Below are 23,988 nucleotides of genomic sequence, written 5' to 3'. Positions count from 1 at the left end.
TTACTCAAGATAGTTAAGACCCAAGCAGACTGCAAAGAGCTACAAAAGAATCTCTCAAAACTGGGTGACTGGCCAACAAAATGGCAGATGAAATTTAATGCTGATAAATGCAAAGTGATGCACATTGGAAAGCATAATCCCAACTATACATATAAAATGATGGGGTCTAAATTAGCTGTTACCACTCAAGAAAGAGATCCTGGAGTCACTGTGGATAGTTCTCTGAAAACATCCACGCAACGTGCAGCAGCAATCAAAAAAGGGAACAGAATGTTGGAAATAATTAAGAAAGGGATAGATACTAGGACAGAAAAGATCATGTTGCTTCTATGTAAATCCACGGTATGCCCCCATCTTGAATACTGTGCGCAGATAGGGTCGCCTCATCTCAAAAAGGATATATTGGAATTGGAAAAGGTTCAGAAAAGGGCAACAAAAATGATTAGGGATATGGAACGGCTTCTGTATGAGGAGAGATTAATAAGACTGGGACTTTTCAGCTTGGAAAAAAAACAGCTAAGGGGAGATATGATTGAGGTCTATAAAATCATGACTGCGGTGGATAAAATAAATAAGTAAGTGTTGTTTACTACTTCTCATAACACAAGAACTAGGGGTCACCTAATGAAATTAATAGGCAGCAGGTTTAAAACAAATAAAAGGAAGTATTTCTTTACACCATGCACAGTCAACTTATGGAACTCCTTGCTAGAGGATGTTGTGAAGGCCAAGACCATAACGGGGTTCAAAAAATAACTAGATAAGTTCATGGAAAATAGGTCCATCAATGGCTATTAGCCAAGATGGGCAGGAATGGTGTCCCTAGCCTCTGTTTGCCAGAAGCCGGGAATGAGTGACAGAGGATGGATCACTTGATGATTACCTGTTCTGTTAATTCCCTCTGGAGCACCTGGCATTGGCCACTGTTAGAAGACAGGATACTGGGCTAGATGGACCTTTGGTCTGATTCACTAGGGCCATTCTTATGATAAGAGAGAGGCTCCTGCCGATAGACCTGGATCTTTCGGACTTTCATCGTAACAGACCAGATCCCCGCAACCTGGGCCATCAGGAAGTGTCATTGTCCAGCAAAAGTGGAAAAGGCTTGTTCTCTCATGCATAATTTATTTCAGTCGCTCTCTGCTTTCACTGAACTTTTACCTTCATCTTCGGGTTCTTCCTCTTCCTCATTGGCCTCAGGATAATACCTGGAGTCCATCTGCTTCTGTAAAGCCTCCAGTTTACTCTCATAGTCCTGAGGGAAATGGGGGAAGATAAGGAAATAATCCACAAACAACTGTCTTCTTGATTTTGACCACCCCCTTCCTGTACCAGGTCTCTCTCGATCCCCTAAAACTGACAAATGGCTCCACTCCCTGTAGAAAGCCAACCTACCCCTCAGCTGTGTTCACTCGTCTAAAAGGCCCCGTGAGATGTGGAGACACATGATATTTCCAGTCTACGTAGCCTCTTCAGAGGATGCAGATCCACCCTACTCATGTCAGCACACTATCCATTGTTCAGACTACCGACTCAACTCCAGTCTGCGCCTTGACGGTGACTAGCGTTGTTCTGATGAACCAGATAAGAAGCAGAATGTGTGTGCCACCTACCAGTCTCTGCTGCTCAAGAAGATAGTTGGCCTCTTCTCTCTCTTTGCGGTATTGGTCCTCCAGTTCCTGAAGCCTGGGAAGAATTAGGAAGGACAAAATGACAAACCTGGACAGATCCAGTTACTGGCTGACACCCCATTTTCTTCCCTTCTGCTCCACCTCTCCATGTTCCCCTCCCTCCATGATCCCTCATCTCCTCTACCTCCCCCATGCCTCCTCACCTCTGCTCCATCTCCTGCTTCATGTCAATGCCTTGTTTCTCCAGCAGCTCTCGTTGCGCGAAGGCCCAGTCCACTGGCTCCGCGGGGGTCTCTGCACATGGGGTCCGCTCCCGCTCCTGGCGAGCCTGCTCAGGGTGGTTGAATCGGAACACATGGCTCTTCCCCATGATGATGCGATTTCCTTTGGGGAGGGCAGTTCACAGTTAACCATTGAGTTCTCCAGTATATGCAGGAACCCCAACTCAGTGGCAAGGGTTGCACAGCAGGATTTCCACCAACAAGGCCTCTCGTGTCCCATGACTTATGCCCTGATTCAACAGAGCACTTGAGCATGAGTAGCCCACTGACTATCCCCCACTGTCTCTGCACTGATGCCGCTAGACTAGAACCACCATCTGCCCTGGTATGCTTCTGTAAGGGGATCGATGTGGGTCAGTGGTTAAAGCAGTCTGTCAGTGCTGAGTCAATCACCCCCTTTGAAGCATGACCTACCAGATCGCAAGACACTGGGTTCCATCACTTTTTTGCCATTGACGTAGGTGTCGGCCCCTTCGCAAGGTTCTAGTGTCACCACTACTGCGGGAAAGGCATAGGAGAGAGAAAGAGACAGGAGAAGATGTGTGAAGGAGAGCAGAGGCCTGAAGAGCTGCTGGTCTCCTGATCTCATTGGAAATGTTGGCTGTGCAGGCCCTATGGGCTGCGATAGGCAGGCAGGGCTGTTTGTTTAGCATCTTGATGCCAGTGGACACCCTGCTCCAGACGTGGAGCTGGACCCAAGCACATACAACAAGGTTGTATTTCAAAAGTGCCAGTGGAATTTAGGAGTGTGTCTCGCTGAAAAATCAATGGAGCTGGTGCTTCTAAACCCTTGAGGTGCTTTTGAAGATCTTCCCCTCTATCTGTATTTTAATTATAAATATCAGGTTACTTTCCATACGTTCCCACAGGGCAGGCCTACACCACCTTCTTTATTTCACTGGCATTGTTTGTCTCTTCCATGCCAAAGTCCAGCCTGGATCTGCAGACTGCAAACTACCTGCCATCAGTCCTTGAGCATTAATCACGAGAGCCAGAATATGCCCCGCTCCCTCCCATGTCACAACTAGTCCCAGACAGCCCGGGGGCTGCTCACAGAACAAAGCACTATGTAGCACGTGTAAGAGGGGACAGCACATGATGCTGAGTAAACAGAGGGACCCTAGGATGCTCAGGGATCTGCGAGCTGTGTTATTTGTTCTCTAGTCACTCGGTGAGAAGTACCCTCCAAACAGGATGTTATACTGCGGTACTGCCACCTGCTGGCCAATTCAGCAAGCTAGGCTGCACGAGATTCCTGGACAGGGTGAAACAGGGACTGGGCCACTCCAGACTTTAACAATGCATTGCTTTTGCATGCCAGTGGGATGCCCACCCCATTGCTGCTGCAGGTGGGAGGAGGGGCAGGAAAGCAGTCTCTATCCCTAAACCTGTAGTGATTTTACAGGACACTGCCAGCAAACCTGTATTATGTTGAGTCAGCCAGGCTGCCACTTTTCTTGGCGTCATCAATTTTGTATTAATAACAACCTCCCCTCACAGCACTGAGGCAACACCTACCAGTAACCTGAACCCGAACCCTGCTGCCTGCCTGTCTTCTCTCCTCTTGAGACTGCCCACTGGGTGCAGCAAGCTAAGGAATCTCTGTCTGCCGCACCACATGATTTACAATGTTTACATGAACTACAACCCTTCTGACTACGCAAAGGGAAATGATTGTGCCTGAGCCAGACACATACGTGCTGTAACTAGGGGTGCTGGGATCTAAGTCCCCACTAAGCTGTGATGCTGCCCAGGCAGCTATCAAGTGCCATGCACTTCAGGTGCTCCTGCCCTTTGCCTCTGGCCAGCTCCTGGGAGCCTCCTGCTTGCTGTGCAGAGTGTGGGGGAGGAGAGGAGACTGCTGATGTCAGTGTCCCCCTCCCCTGTACCCCATCTCCACAGAGAAGGGGGGGGACACGACAGGGCTCAGGACAGAGCTGGCTGACAACTGTTGCTGTGTCTAAACAAGCAGGGAGCAGGCTTCAGACTGCTGAGTGCCGATCTACATAAAGGGGCAGCGTGTCTCTCTGTGTGTGTCTCACACACACACACACATTCTGTCTTTCACACTCACCTCCCAACACATTTCAGAGTGTGTTGTTTTAGTGTTTTGACTGGTCTATGCATTTCATAATTTCTATTTCTCTCTTACGCTTAAATTTAATTCATTGATTAGTGAGTTCTAAAATGCCTACCCTGTCCTGGCTGGAGTAATTATCCCTATGATAACTTTTTAAAAATATATAAATATCTAGGTTTCTTGTTTCTGCTGGTGGCGCACATCTTCACATTACCTCAATATGGTACACTTTACAAAATTCATTCCACCCATGGATAGAAAAAATTAGAGGGAACAGGATGGGGGTGGTGCCGCATCCTCTGCCTTGAAGTGGTTTCCATTATATTACAGTTTGGTTCAATGGCTTTCAGTACCCCCACTAAACCAATTGTTTCCGCACCCCAGGCCAGGCACAGTGTTGAGGGAGCCACAATTCAAATCTCCAGCCTCACTCCTACTCTACCAACACAGCTCCTGACCTGAAGCAGCCCCCATTGTTTCAGTCCTGAGCCCCTGGCCCCCCAACTCTGACAAAGCAGAGCAGAATCCTGACCTGCAGTTTCACCTGCTGACTCATTTTAACCAACAGGATTGAAGTATTCAAATGAACTAGAGGGAGGGAGTGATGACTGGCTGTGCTACCTCAGATGTCTCCACTGCTCCACTGCCCGAGTACCAAATGGGCACAAGGTGAAAATCAGGCCTAGTCACCATATTGAACAATATGCTTCCCTGTGCATCTCAGACTGCAAACAGCAAAATGCCACTGAGCTGAGTGCTAGGCCTCACTCTGCTTGGCTAGTGACATCTACCACTGATTCTAGGGGTTGGACCATGCTCCCATCAAAGCTACAAAGCACGTTCTGAAAGACTGTGCACAGGCACAGATTTAACAAGGAAGAGATTAAGAAAAAAACAGAGCCTGAGTCTCTGGCCTTTCCGCAAATCAATCCCAGAGATTTACCCCCCTTGCTTCCTGTGAGCAGGCAAGTTTGCACTCATTTTGCAGGAGGGATAGCCTCAGACAATGCAGAATGTCTTCGGCAAGGGATACAGCCTCCCTTTCTTTTCTTTTCTTTCACACCATCTTCTCTTCTTCTTGATTTGCCTTACAGAATCGCCTTAGCAATTCCCTCGAGCTGCTTCCCTTCACTTCTGACAGTGGTGCGGCTATGGAAGGCAACAGTGCTGTACCAGTGCTCCGCACTGCTAGCTGCCTTTCAAGGGGTGTGACTGGGGAAGCTGGCACAGCCAGGAGATTGGTCTGACTGTGCTTCAACAAATGCAAGAAAGGAAATAGGAATGACCCAACCCAGGAGACATGTGGCGGTATCACAGCACATCCTACAAAGGCTGTATTCCCACACACCCCACCTTGACAAGTAGGTAGAGACGAGGTGCCTGTCCTGCTTGACAGGCATCAGTGCCCCAGTCCTCCTGGATGTAAGTAAAAGCTGGGGTGCCCTGGCTGCAAACACTAAGAAGGAGCTGCAGGGAGCCAGGTATGTGATTGAACTGGGGAGAGTGCACAGAGTGTGGACGTGTGAGGCTGTCTGTCCAAGGGTACCTTCGCCACTGGCCTTGGTGTTGCTGCGGAAAATGCAGTGCTCTTCCTTAATGAAATGTCCACTCAACACGATGTCCTGCCTCCTCTCTGCATCCTCTCGGCCGACCCTGCGGACAGACACAGACTTAATGGAGTTCCCTGGCAACAATGCACCAGGTTTCAGGCCGCTGGCAGCAGTGCACTCAAATAGCCTGATCCAAAGCCCACTGGTCATTCCATCTACTTTAATGGGCTTTGGATCCAGTCCTAGGAGAGCCTCACTGGGCAGCCAGGCCAACATCTTAATTGGAAGCTGTCATGGGGAAACATGACTTTTTGCATGCCAGTATACACTAGCTAACGCATCCCTTCCAAGTGGTGGAATTAGACTCTGCATCTGCTCTCTCCCTCTGCCCGGGGTCCGCTCCCCTTCACAGTACGCCTGGGTAGTGTAGGGCCAGGACTTCTGCAGCGGGGAGCCCTCGCCCATCCCCAGGATGGGACATTCTTCCACAAGGATAGGCTGCCCAGGTCCCCTTCACGGTGCAGCACACTAAATCCATGGGAACACATAAATTAGATTCCCCTTCAGTTTACTTCCCTGGGAAGGCCAGCCTGACTCGGACCATGCAGAGGGCAGGGCTGCAATTGCTCTATAGTATCAGGTCCCTTTGCCACTGGTGACCTGAGTTGGATAGCAACAGAGCACCAGTACCTGGCTCAGCAGTGAATGAGGAGGAGAAGGAGATCCCATGCCCTGGGCCTGCCCTGCACTCAGACAAGCAGAGTCTAAATCTGTTCATTTCAGCAGACACACTAGTGCTACCTGATTCTGTGGTGGTTATACCCCTCACCTGGTTATCCCATCCTTAATGTAGTACAGAAGGCATTCAGACATCAGCGGGTCCTCGTTGAGATTTACCAGGTGAGGTGTCTGGGAGGGAAAGAGACAACGGGTCAAAGGCATCCTCAGTATCCACGCCAGACACAGAGACATGTCCCAGGACAGCCCTGCCCTTGAAAATACACCCACCTGACAGGCTGCTCCACTGCATGGAGCCCCTACTCCTGCCCCAGCATAATTCTGGGATAGAACATTTGGGGTAGAGTGAGACACTCTGTACCTCGGGGAAACACTCAATACCCCATGTTCATCCTTGTAAAATGACTGTGTGGTATCCAATGCAAAGTTTGTCATGTTGACTGTCTTCGGAAGGCTCATGATGCACTGAGCATGGTTGTTATAGTGATATTATAGTAGTTATTCTAGTAATGTTATAGGTTATAATTTCATGTATATAGTTATGAGGCTGAAAATGTATCCTCATGGCTTAAAGCAAGCCTAGACAAAAACTTTCCAAGAGGTGAGAGGCAGTTCAAACCTCATCACATCTGTATGGGACAAACCCAGCCTTAAAGGATGCTGACCTAGACAGCAACAAAAGAATCTGTTGGACTCTCGAGGGAGTCACCCTGCTGGGAGCAGCTTACCTGCCAGAGGCTGTGCGTGAACAGCCCAGGAGTGGGGGTTCTCACAGCAGAGCAGGGTAAGGCTGGCTCCCAGAGCCAAGGATTGGAGTGGCCAAGCAGATCACCAGTCCAGATAACACCAGAGGGGAATGTCACATAAGGATTTTCAAAGGTGGCAAAAGAGAGTCAGATGCCCAACACCCACTGACACTCACTGGGCTTCTAATTCCTTTGACAGTCCCTGCCTCCCTGAACAGTGCCTCACAAGCTGATTAAAAATCAAAACAGAAGCAGGAACAGCGGAGCTGGGGCCTGGCTCTCCTGTGCCCTGCATCTCACCAGGCCATTTACTTTCATGCCAAGAAGGCATATCAGGCTTTCTATTCACAGCAAGCTACATTCACACCCGCTTTGCATAGGTGCCACTGACGGCGCCACGTGGAGGTGGGGGAAATCGGGTCTGTTCAGCATTGACATTGCTTCTCTAATTGGCTTGGAAAATGTTAAGAAATTTGCCTCAGCTGTCTAATACCACCCTGCATTTGAGTAAAAGTCAAGTGGGTCATGTGAGCCAAGGGGCATGGACATACTACTGTAACACAGGAGGGCCTACTACATCCTGGAGCCGAGATTCCTGAATCCACCACACATGGTACAGCAGCTTCCTTATTCAATTACAGCCAGCAAAGCCCTCCCATAGCACAAGTAATGCACCCCCAAATGGCCAAGGAGCAACTGTACTGCTAGGAGGAAGTACTCAGTGCTGGAATTTTAGCTGCCAGAAGCAGAGTACTTCTGAGAGCAGGCTCACCCTGTTATACTCTTACACCTGATTGATCCCTTGTGGGAGCTCCTCTAAAATCAATCACAAACATAAAACCAGTCTAAATGGCATGCAAAGAGGATCAGAAACTGTCCCTCATGCAAGGGCAAACAGTCAATAAACACTGTAGAGTGGAAGAGCTGTTTATTAAAAGATGAAGATCACAGACCTCAAGCAATTCCTGATTTATATGATTAGGTGATTCTTGAGTTGGGTTCCTAGATCCTCAGTCCCTGCCTCACAGGAAGAGAGCCCCCAGATGCACAAAGAATCAGTTACTGAGAGCTTGGCTACACTTGCAAGTTAGAGTGCATTAAACCAGCCCCAAGCACCCTAACTCCTGAGGTGTTCACACTGGCAAGGCACTTAGAGCGCCTGGACTCCGCGGCTGGAGCACCCCTAGTAATCCACCTCCACGAAAAGCATAGAGCTTGCTGTGCCCTGGCTGAAACACCGGGGTGTCATTGTGGACGATGTGTTGCATTACTGCACTGTGATTGGCTGCCAGAAATGTCCCATAATCCCTTGAAGTCAAGTGGCCACTCTGGTCATTGTTTTGAACTTGGCTGCAGGCACATGGATATCCCCTTTCAAAGCTCCATTTCTGACATCTGGCATGCTTATCTGCTCCGGGACACAAAGCAAACCATTACTGTGGAATGCTGCTGCTGCAGAGGCAGGGGTTTGTGCTTGTGTGTGAGAGAGAGGCAGGGGGGACGGGCTGATGTGAGGGTTTCCCCCTGCCACTGTCTGAACTTACAAGACAGCATGCTGACACACTCTCTGCTCCCCAAAACACACTGTCTCTTCCCCCACATACCCACAACACAAACTCTGTCACATTCCACCCTCCCATTTGAAAAGCACACTGCAGTCACCTGCACACTGGGATAGCTACCACAATGCACTGCTCTCTGTGGCATTGCAAGAGCTACTAATGTGGCCACGCCCCTGTGCTTGCAGCTGACAGTGTAAACACATTGCAGCGCTTTCCCTGCTGCTGTCTCCAAGGGCTGGTTTAACTCCCAGCGCTCTACATCTGCAAGTGTAGCCAGAGCCTAGGTCTATTTGACAATTGGGAGTAGCCAAAATGTCTCTTCCACATCCTCCACCCAATCTACTAAAGCCTGGTCGTAACAGATGATGAGGTCGCTTCTTTCCTCCTCCCCCTCACTGAGCTGGCTTCTTCCACTTCTTCCTCTCACTTTCTCATCTAGATCTTCCTGCTTTGCAGCCTGTGTTAAGCTAACCCTTGCAGCTTTTCCTTCGTCCTGGGACACCAGGTCTAACTTGGGGAGAACTGCTAAGGTGTTTTTTGTTAGGATATTGCACAAGTGTCTGTGGACAAGAATCTCCATAACGCCTGCATAAAATTCACCTCCTCGTGCTGTATTGGGCATCTGAATAAGTAGCTTGATTTTCAAAGTGCTGAGCTCTGATTAACTACCCCACAACTCAACAGGAGTTGTGAGGTGCACAGCACTTTCTGATTTATCCAAGTGCCCAAATATGGAGTTAAGTGCTTTGTTCTAGGGATCCACTTTTGCAAAAGGCCTTGCTTTCTCTCTCTGTCCATCTAGTTAAGTGTTAATTAGACACCTGTTGCCTGGGTATCAAATGGTACTTATATGGCCCCTTTATTATAGTACCTAAGCACTCCACCATTTCTAGTGTATTTACCCTCCAAACTCTGCAGGAGATAGACGTGACATTCTGTACCTCAGAGGAACACCCAGCACCCCCATGTTCATCCTTACAATATGCTTGTGTGGTATCTAATGTGAAGATTGTCATGTCAGGTGTCTTTGGAAGGTTCATGATCATAGAGAATCACAGAATACTGGGGTTGGAAGGGACCTCAGGAGGTCATCTAGTCCAACCCCCTGCTCAAAGTAGGACCAATCCCCAGACAGATTTTTGCCCCAGATCCCTAAATGGTCCCCTCAAGGATTGAACTCACAACCCTGGTTTTAGCAGGCCAATGCTCAAACCACTGAGCACTGTTGTTATCGTAATAGTATAGTAATCTTATAGGTTGTAATTTCATGTAGTTATGAGGCTGAAAATGTGTCCTCATGGCTTAAAACAAGCCCAGGCAAAAACTCTCCAGAAGCAGAGGGGCAGTTCACACTTCATCAGGGCATGTATGGGACAAACCCAGCCCAGCCTCACAGGAACAAAGGACACGGGCCTAGGCAACAACAACACGATCTGTTGGACTCTCGAGTGAGTCACCCCCCTTCCTTTGGTCAGTTTGGCATTGCGATGAGGTAATGTTCTCCTGATCTGGAGGGGGAGGGGGAGAAAAGCCAAGAGGGAAGAAAGGTCAAGATAAAAGGGAGAGATGTTTGCCATGCTCTGCCTCTCTCTTCCACCTCCATCTACAGACACCACCACCAAGTGACTGAAGCGCTGATCAAAGGGGAGAGCTTGGCTGAAAGGCAACCAGCCAGCCTGTGGTGAGAAGCATCTCAGTTTGTACGGGCACTGAAAGTGTTAAGATCAGTTGAGGATGCATTTTGCTTTTATTTCATTTGACCAAATCTGACTTGCTATGCTTTGACTTATAACCACTTAAAATTTATCTTTGTAGTTAATAAATCTGTTTGTTTATTCTTCATGAAGCAGTTAATTTGGTTTAAAGCATGGCAAAGACTCCCCTTGGGATAACAAGCCTGGTGCATATCAATTTCTTTGTGAAATTGACAAACTCATATAAGCTTGCAGTGTCCAGTGGGCATAACTGGACACTGCAAGACGGACGTTCCTAGGGTTGTGTCTGGGACCAGATATATTGGCTAGTGCCATTCGGCTGCACAATCTAAGGAGCAGCTTACATGCCAGAGGCTGTGTGTGAACAGCCCAGGACTGGGCGTTCTCACAGCAGAGCAGGGTAAGGCTGGCTCCCAGAGTCAGATTGGAGTGACCTAGCAGATCACTGGTCCGGATAACACCAGAGGGAAACATCACACAGTAGGAAAGTGCTGCTCCCCCATTTTAGACATGGCAACTGAGCCTAAATGACCTACTTGCCCATGGTCTCACAGGCAATCTGATGGAGCATGAAATTGAACCAGGTTTCCTGCATCCTAGGTTAGTGTCCTAACTCATCCTTCATCTCTGACCTCCCACCTCTCCTTTCCCCCCCGATTCTACAGAACCATTATGTTGTACTTTCAAGGGGTGCCTATTTCCTGCCTCACCCCATGCCAGCCACAGCTGAGTGGGCACAGCATTAGTAGGCAGGAAAAGAGGGAGTCCTCTAGAACTTTAGAAGAGACTCTATAAGAAATATCTCATCCACCTGCCAGAGCTACTGCCTGCAGGGCCCCCACTCTGCCCCTGACCCTGGTTGAAGCACGAAGGGACATACGAATTGTTAGCGCGTCAGGCACGTAAATCTCTTATGACGCCGGCTACAACAATCCCATGCAAATGCCTGTCCTCAATTTCAGATGACATTGTAAACAAGAAGCAGGCAGCATTATCTCCTGCAAATGTAAACAAACTTGTCTGTCTGTGCGACTGGCTGAACAAGAAGCTGGACTGAGTGTACTTGTAGGCGCTAAAGTTTTACATTGGTTTATTTTTGAATGCAGTTATTTTTTGTACATAATTCTATATTTGTAAGTTCAATTTTCATGATAAAGAGATTGCACTACAGTATTTGTAGTAGCAGAATTGAAAAATACTATTTCTTTTGTCTTTTACAGTGCAAATATTTGTAATAAAAAATAAATATAACGTGAGCACTGTACACTTTGTATTCTGTGTTGTAACTGAAATCAATATATTTGAAAATGTACAAAAAATCCTAAAATATTTAAATAGTATTCTATTATTGTTTAACAGCATGATTAATCATTTGACAGCCCCAATAACAACAATAATGTATAATATATAGTGCCCAACCACAACTCTTTCGTATGCAAGCAACTGGGGGCAGGAACAGAGGTTTCCTAGAAAGCCTGGCACACTCTGGGACACTTCTACAGCATTAATAATAATTCAGCATCTTAAACCCACGATTAAGGCCTTGCACACTCCATGACAAACTGGACTTAAATCCTGCGCCAAGGAATCCCTGGATTTTACATCAACCTGGTGTGCCAGACAGCTAATTCAGGGGCTACTTCATTTACACTGGAAAATTGAGGTTTTTAATAAGATGCATTGAAAAAGAAATCATACAATCATTCCAGGAACCCCTGGTTATTTTATTTTGACAGTAAATTCTCCATCTGAAGAAGTGTGGCAGGCATTTTGGGAACAGGAAGGGAAAATTAGCTGGATGTTTCTATTAAAACAATCAGCAGTGAAACAGTGAACACGGTTGATGTTTCAAGTGTCATTTTTATGTTTCAGAGTCAACACCCACTGAGCTAGAGGGGGCAGTTCACACCTCTCCGAGCTATTCAGAAATGAGCTGTACTAACAGGAATTTAGCAGGGAGGTATTTTCCAAGTGCTGCTGCTGGCAGTAGGTATATTTTTAGAAGGATCTGATTGGCCTGGTGGAAGAGATTAAAGGAATCCTACCTACCTTTTTAGGAGAGAACACACCCAGTGTGCCTCCATCTTCTCTCATGGCCACACCCATTTCTGCCAGCAAAGCTTCCCTGAGTAACAGCAAAAGCAAAAGTCTGTCAAAACAACCTGTGTTGTTAGTTTTTTGCATCAAAGCAGCCCCTAGAGAAGCCAACTGAGATCAGGATCCTACTGTGCTAAGGGCTGCACAGACACACCCTTCCTCAAAGCGCTCACAGTCCAATTGGAAACAAGGTGAATCTAGTGCATGGAACAAACCAATGGAAGGAGGAGGGTGAAGGTGGATGAGGGTAAGCATGAGAGGAACATGTGTTTACACAGACTAGTTATGGGCTTTGCTAGATATTTGCATAGTGCTTAAGAAAATGACCTCCCATTATGAGAGTTCAATTAAATTAAAAAAGAATATTAATGATTTCAGTAATGCCAGTTCCTTGAAGACCTCTAAATTAAGGCAGACATTCCATTTATAATATTTAGTTAGTACCAGCTATTTGAGGATCTCAATGCACCTTATAAATGTTAATGAAATAAGACAGCTGTGAAGCAGGATAGTACTATTAGCTCTGTGTTACAGATGGGGGAAATCAAGGCAGAGAGAGATTAAATAACTTGTAGGAGGTCATGAAGAAAGCTTGTAGACTGGTTTGGTGCCTTACCAACAGGATCATCCACCTCTTCCTTTTGGAGGGCTGATCACTGTATTGAAATGGTTGTACGGGGACTTTATCTTCTCTTTCTCTCATCTCATTCACTTCTAAAATGTACCTGTCCCCTCACCCAACTGCCTCTGGAAAAGGGGCTGTGGGCATTGTGACATTGCACTTCATGATGTTTTATGGAAATATGCTTATGAGTGTGAATATAATATAACTGGAATATGCTTATGCAAAAGGTCTCTTGTAAGGTATCATTACAAAGCTTATAATCTACTTAGTGTGTTTACCCTATTTGTATGAATGTATCATTCTTGTTTCTGAAACTAGGAATATGAAGTGTAACTCTGAGGTCCTATTGTAATTATGCAAAGTGTGGGCCATTAATGGTGGCTTAGAATCTTGATGGCTCCCATTGACTAGGACAATTGGCTGTGAATGGTCTGTTTACTTGCAAACCTTCCTGGATGTGTGTGGGTCAGCCCAGGAAGAATGGAGGCTGGGGTCTCACAGGACATGTGAACATGTCACCTGATAATGGAATCCATCTTAAACCTGGTGCTTTTCCATTTAGAAGGATGGGTGAGGACCCAGAGAGACAAAAGGTTCCCATCTTGTGCCAAAGCTATAAAAGGGGGAGGAACAGAACAAAGGGGGCTGCCAGTCATGGAAAACCCCTAGTTTCCACCTAAGATGTCTGCTGAAACTAACAAGGACTTTACCAGGGGAAAGGATTGGGCCCAGACTAGGAAGGAGTCTAGTCTGTGAAAGAAGCTTATTGGAACATCTCTGAGGGCGAGATTTTACCTGTCATCAATTTCTTAATGTATTAGGCTTAGACTTGCGTGTTTTTGCTTGGTGACTTACTGTATTCTGTCTGTCATTACTTGAAACCACTTAAATACTACTTTTTATACTAAATAAAATCACCTTTTGTTTATTAACTAACCCAGAGTAATTGATTAATACCTGGGGGAGCAAACAGCTGTGCATATCTCTCTATCAGTGTTATAGAGGGTGGACAATTTATGAGTTTACCCTGTATAAGCTTCAGACAGAGTAACTGGGTGTCTGGGTGCTGGATACAGGTGACCTGCTGAGCAGTTTTTGGTTAAAGTCTGCAGCTTTGGGGGCATGGACCAGACCTGGGTCTGTGTTGCAGCAGGCTAGCATGTCTGCCTCAACAAGGCAGGGTTCTGGAGTCCCAAGCTGGCAGGGAAAACGGGCTCAGAGGTAATCTCAGCACGTCAGGTGACAGTCTCAATGGGGTCTCTGACCGAACACGTCACAGGCATGCGTTGTGTCAGCATAACTGGGTCTATGCGAAGCCCCCTACAGGATTCATTAGTAGAGGAGGAGTGCCAGCCATGCTTTTGACAAAACTAGGGCATGGTCCGATGGTCTCACTATCCCGGCTCTTCCTGGCTGCTGACGTCACTACAACCAGCACAGGCAGATGAACTGACCCCGGAAGCCCCCATGGAGGGGAGGTTCAAAGGTGACAAAGTGAACTGGACACTGAGTGAATGGGTCTTGCAGACATCATTATTGTATACTCACCTCTCCATGCGGATTGCTTCTGTCCTCCGCAATTTTTCTTCCCAGGTCTCATTCAGCTCAGCAATGATCTTCTCTGTTTCCTGGCGAGTAGAGTTTAAATGTAAGTATTTCGTGACTGCTGTCACCTTTGGTAACAGAACTGCAAATGCTCTTTTAGGCTTTGCTCTGGAATCTCTGTTCTACGGAAGTCACAGTGGCATTTACTAAGTCACACCACACAATGATCTTGCATAACGGACACAAATGAGACAGCTCTGTTTCCTGGCTGCAGAATGTGAATCCCAGTTCCAGGTTGGTTTCAATGTAAAGCACCCCTCAGGGAAAAGGCAGGATAAGAGGTTTTTCAACAAACCCTTACACCAGTCACAGTGTTTGAAGACAACATATTAAGAAAGCAGATGACCCTCGGGCCTGCCATTTAGCGCTGGGCAGGACTGGGCCCACACTGTGGCCTGATGGCTCTGCTGGCAAACCAGCATCAGTGATGGCTTCAGCAAAGCTCTCCCAATAGTGAGTTTGTTAGCTACCTGTCACTACCGAGCCATGAGGGGAAGTACAACCTCTCACCTTTTGGGAGTGCGCCGCTAGACTCAAGATGGTCTTTTTAGCCTTCCAGCAGAGTAGGGAATAAAATACGTACATAAAACCTCAGGCCAAAATTTTCAGAAGCGCCCACTGATTTTGGGTGCCTCAATTTTAAGTTGCAACACTTCAGAGGAGCCTGATTTTTAGACAACATTAAGCACACTCCCTCTGAAAATCTCTAAATTTAAATTTCACTCTTTAAGAGGTCCAAAATTGGGCAATGAAAATCATGGGTTGCTTTTGAAACTTTTGGCCTAGAAAAAGACAGTTACAACCTTTTTGTGACTGTTGTTCTTCAAGGTGGGGGGTTGCACATGTCCATTTCGAGTTGGTGTGTGCGTGCCCTGAGCATCGCTGTCAGAATTTTTTCCCTTAGTGGTATCCATCAAGCTGGCTCCAGTGCCCCCTGGTGCCACACGCTCATAGCACTGGTACAAGGGGCCCTGCCGAGCCCTGCCAAGCCCGCGTCCCTCAGTTTCTTCTTACTGACCACTCTGAGAGCAGGGACAGTGGGTGAGTCTTGCTTGCACATGTCCATTCCAAGTTAAGTGACTCACAAGCAGTTGCATTGGAGGTGGACTCGGAGTTCAAGGACTGCAACACCACTCGGCCAAAGTGTGCATCGTCTCTGGCCTGCTGGGTGAGGGCATAGTGTGATGAGAATGTGTGCACTGAAGACCAGGTTGCTGCCTTACAGATATCCAAGGTGGGAACCTGCACTAGAAAGGCCGCGGAAGAGGCCTGGAACCTCCTGGAGTAAGCAGTGAGATTCGGTGGAGGAGGAATGCCTGCGAGCTCATAACAAGTTTGGATACATGATGTAATCCAAGCTGAAATCCTCTGAGTGGGGATAGGGAGCCCCTTCATTCTTTCAGCTATCGCTATAGAGAGCCGTGGTGACCTAGGAAACGATTTTGTCCTCTGAATATAAAACACTAGAACCCATCTAACACCCAAGGAGTGCAGGCATTGTTCCTCCCTATACATATGAGACTTTGGATAAAAGGCAGGCAGAAAAATAGTTTGGTTGCAGTGGAACTGAGACACCACCTTTGGCAAGAACCTTGGGTGAGGCCATAGTTGCACCTTGTCCTTAAAGAAGATAGTGCATGGGGGCTTTGAAAGCCCTCCTGGCCGAAATAATTGCCACTAGAAAGGCTACCTTCCATGATAGGTGAAGCAGCAAGCATGTCGCTAGTGGCTCGAAGGGTGGCCCTGTCAATCTAGAGAGAACCAGGTTCAAATCCCATGGCAAGATTGACTTCCTCATCTGCGGAATACCCTCTCTGGACCTCTGAGGAAATAGATCATCTCCTCATAGGAGAAGACCGGCTTGTTGTCGATCTTTGAATGAAATGCTGAGATGGCCCCCACGTGGACCTTAATCAAGGAGAGGGCCAGCCCCTGCTCTTTCAGGGACAGAAGGTAGTCAAGGATGAGTTGCAACATAGATTGCATTAGCAGGACTCCCCATTCAGAAGATCAGAGGGAGAAAAGCTTCCACTTCAACTAGTACGTTGCCCTTGTGGATGGCTTCCTACTGCCCAGGAGAACTTTATGGATCTGCTCGGAACAAGCCAGTTCATCAGGATTTAGCCATGAAGATTCCAGGTCCTCAGGTGCAAAGAACTGAGGTTTAGGTGAAGCAAATGTCCATGGCCTTGCAAGATTAAGTTCAGATGAAGCGAAAGCTTGATCTGAGTCTCCCAGGAAAGATGGAGAAGCATGGCGTAACAGTGTTGTCTGGGCCACTGAGGCAGGGCGACGACTCACCAGCATGGCGTCTCCTGCTGGTCGTCCATAGAATTAGCTCTTTCCAGCCCAGAGCGCCCTCTGCGGGCTGGCATCTCACCTGCAGCTGGCCCCTGTGTCCCTCTTGAACCCAAGTGCCCTTCTATGTCAGGGTTCTGCCCCCGCAGTAACCCACAAGCTGGGTCTCCTCACCCAGGGGAAATCCCAACCCTCTATCCCTATCTTTCCTCCGTGGCTACTGCCAGTCATCAACTAGCTCCTGCTCCCTGGGGCAGACTGCAGTCTGTAAACCACTCATCATCGGCAAGGGGGTCGGACCAGTTGCCTCTGCCTATATCTGGGCTGCTCCTCTGCAGCGCTAGTACCCTTTTTTGGGCCCTTAACTTGGCCTGCAGCCTGAGGCTTTGCTAGGCTGGAGCTCCCCAGCTCCCTCTGCCCTTCCCCAGCACTGCTCCACCCTAGGTACCCTTCTCAGCTTCCCAGGCAGCCAGGTCCTTCTCTCTCTAGAGCCAAAGAGAAAAAGTGTCTCCTTTGTCCTTCTAGCCCACTGCCCTCTTATAAGAGCCAGCTGGGCTCTGATTGCACTGACTACAGCTGTGGCTGCTTTCCCAATCTGCCCAGCTTTTCCCCTGCCACAGCCCTCTCCCAGGGCTGTTTTAAGCCCTTCAGGGCAGGAGCAGGGTAATCACCCCACTACAGCCATGCTGGAGCTATCAGTATGACTTGAGCTTGGTCCCGCTTGATCTTTGTTAGCACCCTGTGGATCAGCAAGATGGATGGAAAGGCGTAGGAGCAGATGAGATGACCAGGGCAGCAGAAAAGCATCTGTGATTGACCCAGGACTGTGACCTCTCAGGGAGCAGAACTGCTGGCACTTCCTGTTCATGTGGGTGACAAATAGGTCTATGTGGGGAAACCCCCATTTGCGGAAGATTTCCATTGTGACATCTGGGTGCAGTGACCACTCATGGTGAGTGGAGAAGGACTTGCTGAGGTGATCCATGATATGGTGTTGAACCCCTGGCAGATATAAAACTTCAAGCTCGATGGTGTGAGTGATACAAAATTCCCATAGATCAGCTGCCTCTTGACATGGGAGAAAGAACGAGCCCTGCCCTGCTTGTTGATGTATGGCTGATGTATTGTCCATGAGAACTGATGCTGTCAAGGTCATAATGTGGGGCAAGAACACTTGGCAAGCAAGCCAGACTGCCCTGAGCAACTTGATGCTGATATGGAGAGAAAGTTCCCCCTGAATCACAGACCTTGAGTCCTGAGGTGTCCCAGGTGGGCTCCCCAGCCCAGAGCCAAGGCATTGGAAAGCAGATGAAAAGATGGCTGGGGTCTTGTGAAGGGAATCCCTTCGCAGACCGGTGATCCAACCACCATGTCAAGGAGCGGAGGATGCGGGGTGGCACTGGGATTGCCTTGTTCAAGTGGTGCCTGGGAGGGCAGTACACCATGGCCAGCCAGGCTTGGAGAGGTCTGAGTCTCAGCCTTACGTGTCATGCTACATAAGTGCACAAAGTGTCTGAGGAGGCTTAAGCAAAGCCAGATGGTTGTGATTGGTTGTGATTGCAGGGAATGAATTAGCACTGAAATTGCCTGAAAACACTCCTCCAGGAGGAGGGCTCTTGCCAGCGGGGAGTTGAGCACCGCCTGGATGAACTCTATTCTCTGGATAGGTGTCAGGGTTGACTTCTGCACATTAATGAGACAACCCAACACTTGGCAGATTGACCGTATTAGGTCAATGTCAGACTCCACTTGTGCTTGAGACCAGCTGTTGATGAGCCAGTCGTCGATAAATGGGAACACATGGACACGTCTTTTCCTCAGAAAGGCTGTCACAACTGCCATGCACTTGGTGAAGACTCATGGGGTGGCTAGAGACCAAAAGGCAAGGCCATGAATTGATAATGATCCCGGTTCACCACAAACCTCAGAAATCTTCTCTGGCCATGGAAAATCGAGATGTGGAAGTAGGAGTCTCTTAAATTGAGGGTGACACACCAATCCCCTGGTTCCAGTGACAGAATGATGGATGCCAAGGAGACCATGTGGAACTTCAGCTTCCTGAGATAGTGGTTGAGTTGACACAGGTCTACAATGGGCCTGAGTCCTCCCTTGGCCTTGGGTACCTTAAAATACCAGGAACTGAATCCTTTCTCCCTTAACAGCAGTGGAACCACCTCTACAGCTCCCACCCAAAGGAGAAACTGCACCTCCTGCTCTAGCAGAACCTCATGAGAAGGGTCTCTGAAGGGAATGGGAAGGTGGGTGGGAAGGTGGGGTAGAAATAAAGTGAAGTTTCTAACAAAACTCTGTTGTGCTCAAAACCCAGCAGCTGGAAGTGAACGACTCCCAGGCCCTCAGAAAAGAGAGGGGTGACTGGATCCTGAGTAGGAATTGACATGCTGTTCTCGATCAATTCATCAAAATGAGCGTTTTGAGAATCCCACATGACATGGGGCTGACTGAGAGGGTCCTTTGAAGGAAGAAGATGGCGGAGGTGGCCTGCGCCCAAACCCCTTATTCCTCTTTCTCCGCTGATCATTCCTGGCTAGCTGGGCATAAAAATTCCCATAATGCTGCAGCCTATACGGTCTCCTGGGTTGTGCTGGAGTATGCAGGCCCAGGGACTTCAGAGTCACCCTACAATCTTTTAGGCCATGTAGTCTGGCATTAGTTTGCTCTGAAAAGAGTGAGGGCCCCTCAAAAGGCAGGTATTGTAACCATGAGCTCCTGTGCATGGTAACTGCTGTGGCCATAGATGTAGCCAAAGAGTCTGTGGCATCCAGTGCTGCCTGCAGAGAAGACTCCATCTTGCCCTCCTCCACAAGGGTGGAGAACTCCTGCTGGCTGTCACAGAGAAGTCTGTTTTTGAACTTGTTCATTGCTTCCCACATGTTAAAGTCATAGTGGCCCAGCAGTGCCTGCTGGTTTGCTATGCAAAGTTGAAGCCCCCCCGGTGGAGTTGGCTTTCCTGCCCAGTAGATCGAGCTTCAGGGGTTCCTTCATCTTCAGTGCAGACCCTGGCTGGCCCTGACAGTCCCTCTTGTTGGCAGCTATCACAACAAGTGATCCAGGGGTGGAGGGTGAGAAAATAAAAACACAACCCTTGGTTAGCACAAAGCACTTCCACTCCATTCTCTTGGCAGTAGGAGAGAAGCAGGCTGGGTTCTGCCAGAGTGTCTTAATAGGGCCCATAATGGCCTCACATAGGAGAGCAACCTTTGCACAAATCGCTGCTGATAAATTGTCCAAGAAGCTGTCAGAAGGCTCCTTGGCAACTTCTGCCTGCAGGCCCAGATTGGACACCACCTGATTAATAAATCCTGGGGGCGTCCTCAGATTATCCTGAAGCAGGGATGTCCCCTTCACCATTAGTTTATCATCAGGTGAAGACAAAGAGGAGGCATGCACTGCCATAGCCTCCACTATATCCTCCCACTGGGAAGTCTGCTCATGCTGATCAGCACCAGCCTTGGTACTGGCTTTTGGTGCCAAAAGTGCAGAGCTCAGGCCAGTCCCACTATCGATACCAGTGACAGGTGCCAGTATGGTACCAATGGCATCCTACTCTCAGAGTATACTGAGTAGGAGTGTCCACAGCTGGTGCCGTGATCCAGGGAAAACCCCCACAGGTTCCAAAAAGGCCACTGTACCAGTGCCAGACCCCATGGGCCAAGTGTTCTAGGGCATCATGGCTCCCAGAGCTCCCGACAATGCCGATGGGCAGTGGGTATGGCCTTGGCAGTGGCAGCGAGGTGAGGAGCCGGAACCAGAGTCTGATTCCAAAGGGAAAGAGGAGGAGGAGGAGCATGGGGACCAAGGCGGTGCCAATCCTCCCAGAGCTGGGAAACAAGGCCATGGCAATGCCTCAGGAGAGGTGATTAGGGGAGGCTCTCCCCTAGAAAGCGGCCTCGGTACCGACCTGAAGCTGGTCAATGCTTCAGAGCTGGCAAGCGGAGCCTGCGATGCTGCTTCTTGTGCCCCTGGTGAACCCGGTACTGGCAGAGTTAGCAAGTCGCTAGCCATTGCGTAAGCCGTATGCTAGTGGGAAGGGGGTTGCACCTGCCTTCACAGGGTTTGTGGTGCTGGTGCAGGTGACAGTGTCAGCAGCTGCTACAGTGCCAGAAAGTGGGAGTGGTGCGGTGCAGGTCTTGCCCTATCCCTGTCTGCAGATCTTGACTTGTCTGCCCTTCTGTCTCCCTTTGGTGCGGAAGAACAGCTCTTCCCACCATGCCCGCAATGCTTCTTCTTGGGCATTGGTGATGAGGAGCAATGCTGTGAGCTCCTAGCAGCGGGAGGTGCACTGCACTCCAAAGTCAATGTGCTCAGTGCTGAGTCAAGCGCCAGCTCCGAGGCGGGTCTCAATACTGCCTCCATCAGGAGGACTTTCAGTCTCGCTGCCCAGACTTTTTGAGTGTGTGGGCTTAAACTCGCAACAAATCTGGCAGCGATCTTTTCTGTATCCTTCTCACAATCCCAGACACTTGAGACAGCTCAAGAGGGTTGCTGTTGGGCACAGGCTTCCCACAGGTGGGGTCCGGCTTAAAGCCTGGAGACTGAGGCATGCCCCAGCACCCAGAAGGAGGAACACCTCTTCAGACAAGGAGAAGTGTCCTAATTCCTATACTAAACTTTTTAAAACTACATGAACTACTTAACTAACAACTATTTACAATAAAAACTACACAAAAAAACACTATGAAAAACTTTGCCAAGACAAAGAGGAGAGTTCCAACAGCAGTCACGGGCAGTAAGAAGGAACTGAGGGACACGGGCTCAGCACGGCCCCTTTTACTGGCACTATGAGCGTGCAGCACCACGGGGTGCCAGAGCCAGCCCAACAGATACCACTAGGGAAAAAATTCCAGCAGTGATGCTCAGTGTGTGCACACACCTAACTCGGAATGGCATGTGCAAGCACTCGAAGAACTGAGCTTCTGGAGGCTTTCTAAACCTGTGGGGAAATCTCCAGAAGGTCATCTTGGGGGCATGGACTCCACAAAGTGTCCCTGTCAATAAAGTACCTGCTGTCCTCAATTGATTTAATTACTTCATAAGAAGCAGGAGGCTGCAGAAGATAATCTAGGAGGTGCACAAATAATAATAGCAGAGCCTGGGCTGTTACAGTCGCTATCCACAGGTTCAAATGCCACCATGGGGATATAAAATGGATCTGTTGCCAGATCAAGTGTGTTTCATCTTCTGCTAATCTCAATACAGCATGATGTCAGCATCCTCAGGCTCTTACCTTCAGCCTCTCAATGGCCTCTTCACTGCCTGGAGCAAACATGATGCGTTCGTGGAGGCTGGAGACAGAGGCAGCTCGGCTGGACAAAGCTGACAGCGAGGAGGACGGGCTCATCCCCACTAAGGCATTGGTCACTGTGGAGAGATTGTCAGGGCGTTGACTCAGTTCTGCCAGGCTACGGTTACCATTATTGTTCTCAAAGTCGGTCATGTCTATGGGGCAGGGAAGGGGGAAAAGGGAGGGATGGACACGTGGACAGGAAGAAGAAAAAGGAAGATAGAGAAAAGAAAGGCAGTTGGGAAAAAGTGACATGATGTGGTGAGCAGAAAGCTAGAAATTAAAACACAGAAATACACACAGCATCATGTGCCAGTGACAGGGCTAGAGGTACTCACACCATCTCTCCGCCAGAAGGAGCATTCACACCACATCCAGAACGGCCACGCTAAGTGTTGCTACATGGTTCTTCACTGCCCTTCCCTCCCATTATGTCCTCTGGCTTGACAGGCAGAGAGCCAGGCAGAGGGCAGGAAAGCTTACTCATGACCGGGTTGGCTAATGGGTAAATGGGCATGTAGCAGAGTGGGAACCCGCTCCTGCCCTGCAGGGCTTGAAACAGCCCAGGAGAGGGCTAGGGCAAGAAGCCTGGGCTGATTGGGGAAAGTAGGCTCAGCTGGGGCCATGCCCCAATCAGGCCCAGCTGGCCCCTGTAAGAGGCTGTGAGCCAGAAGCCCAATAGATCTCCCTCTGGTTGTAGAGGGAGAAGGGCCTGGCTGCAGGGATCTAAGCAAGGCATCTAGATTGGGAGCAGGGCTGAGGAAAGGCAAGAAGAGCTGAGAGCTCAGGCCTGGAAAGCCCCAGGCTGCAGGCCTGACTATAGGCCAAATAGGTGCAGGGTTGCAACAGGGCAGCCCATGGGGAGGCAGAGGCAGCAAGTCTGAACCCCTTTGCCTGTGATGAGTGGCTGATACTGCAGTCTGCCTCAGTGAATGGGGGCTAGAGGGAGACTGGGCAGTAGCCAAGACTGAGGCAAAGTGGGGATAGAGGGTAGAGGTTCTCCTGGGAGGGGGAGACCCAGAACTGTGGGGATACTGCCAGGGGGCAGTGCCCAGTTAAAGGGGCACTGAGGTCCTGGGAGGGACATGGGGGCCAGCAGTGGTGGTGAGACACCGGCCTGAAGAGGGTGCTCTGGAGCCTGGATGCTAATTCCTGAGGACAACCAGCAGGAGGTGCCGCAGGGGTGAGTCTGCACATGCTTACAAGGCAGAAGACCCCTGTTGCCATTTTGGCCTCAATATGGCCTGATGTTCAGAAGAGCCTAGGGCACTGCTCTCCTGTGAAAATCTGGCCATGAGTGTCACAATGGGAACTGCTGGATCTGTACAATGCTTAACATCACAGAATCCTGGGCCATGACTGAGGCTCCTAGGAGTTACCACAATCCAAAGATATTATCACAACAATGGTGGCTCTCCTCAAAACCTGACCCATGACTCAATCTTCCCCTGGCTGGGTTGGTTTGTGTTCATTTCCCCAAGAATCTTTAAGTGACTGGTGTTTTGTTCCCTTGAGCATTAGTTTGAATATGGGAATCCAAGAAAGCACAATATGATTCATGCTGGGGTAGTTCATGCAGCTGCCCCATGTCTAACAGGTTTGTGTCTTTGAGCAGGAGGCTGTTGAGAGGCAGGAGGGAGAGCCTAAGGGAGTGACAAAGCCAACCAAATGGAGTGATCATCACTCAGTGAGGGGCTGGAGAAGTAGGAGTAACGGAAAGTTGCCTTTGCCTGGGGACCTGGTGCATGTGATTCAGGA

General features: G+C 48.9%; 1 protein-coding gene across 11 annotated transcripts in view; it reads right to left on the bottom strand.

Moving 5' to 3' along the window:
• KIF1A (kinesin family member 1A) overlaps window positions 1-23,988 on the bottom strand; it is a 181,620-nt gene that overhangs the window by 71,189 nt on the left and 86,443 nt on the right. For 5 of the 11 annotated variants that reach the window (XM_030575581.1, XM_030575583.1, XM_030575589.1 and 2 more), the window contains 9 exons: window positions 22,174-22,385; window positions 14,574-14,653; window positions 12,353-12,428; window positions 6,372-6,451; window positions 5,539-5,645; window positions 2,327-2,410; window positions 1,835-2,015; window positions 1,614-1,686; window positions 1,162-1,255 (listed from right to left, as the gene is read on the bottom strand). In XM_030575581.1, the coding sequence (XP_030431441.1) occupies window positions 1,162-1,255; window positions 1,614-1,686; window positions 1,835-2,015; window positions 2,327-2,410; window positions 5,539-5,645; window positions 6,372-6,451; window positions 12,353-12,428; window positions 14,574-14,653; window positions 22,174-22,385 (987 nt within the window). The remainder of the gene's footprint in view (window positions 1-1,161; window positions 1,256-1,613; window positions 1,687-1,834; window positions 2,016-2,326; window positions 2,411-5,538; window positions 5,646-6,371; window positions 6,452-12,352; window positions 12,429-14,573; window positions 14,654-22,173; window positions 22,386-23,988) is intronic. The other 6 variants (XM_030575586.1, XM_030575587.1, XM_030575591.1 and 3 more) reach the window with 2 other exon arrangements.

The sequence above is a fragment of the Gopherus evgoodei genome, chromosome 9 (genome assembly GCF_007399415.2).
Source record: "Gopherus evgoodei ecotype Sinaloan lineage chromosome 9, rGopEvg1_v1.p, whole genome shotgun sequence".
NCBI lineage: Eukaryota > Metazoa > Chordata > Testudines > Testudinidae > Gopherus > Gopherus evgoodei.
The sequence above is the reverse complement of the archived record's forward strand: the minus strand, read 5'-3'. Positions and strand labels throughout refer to the sequence as shown.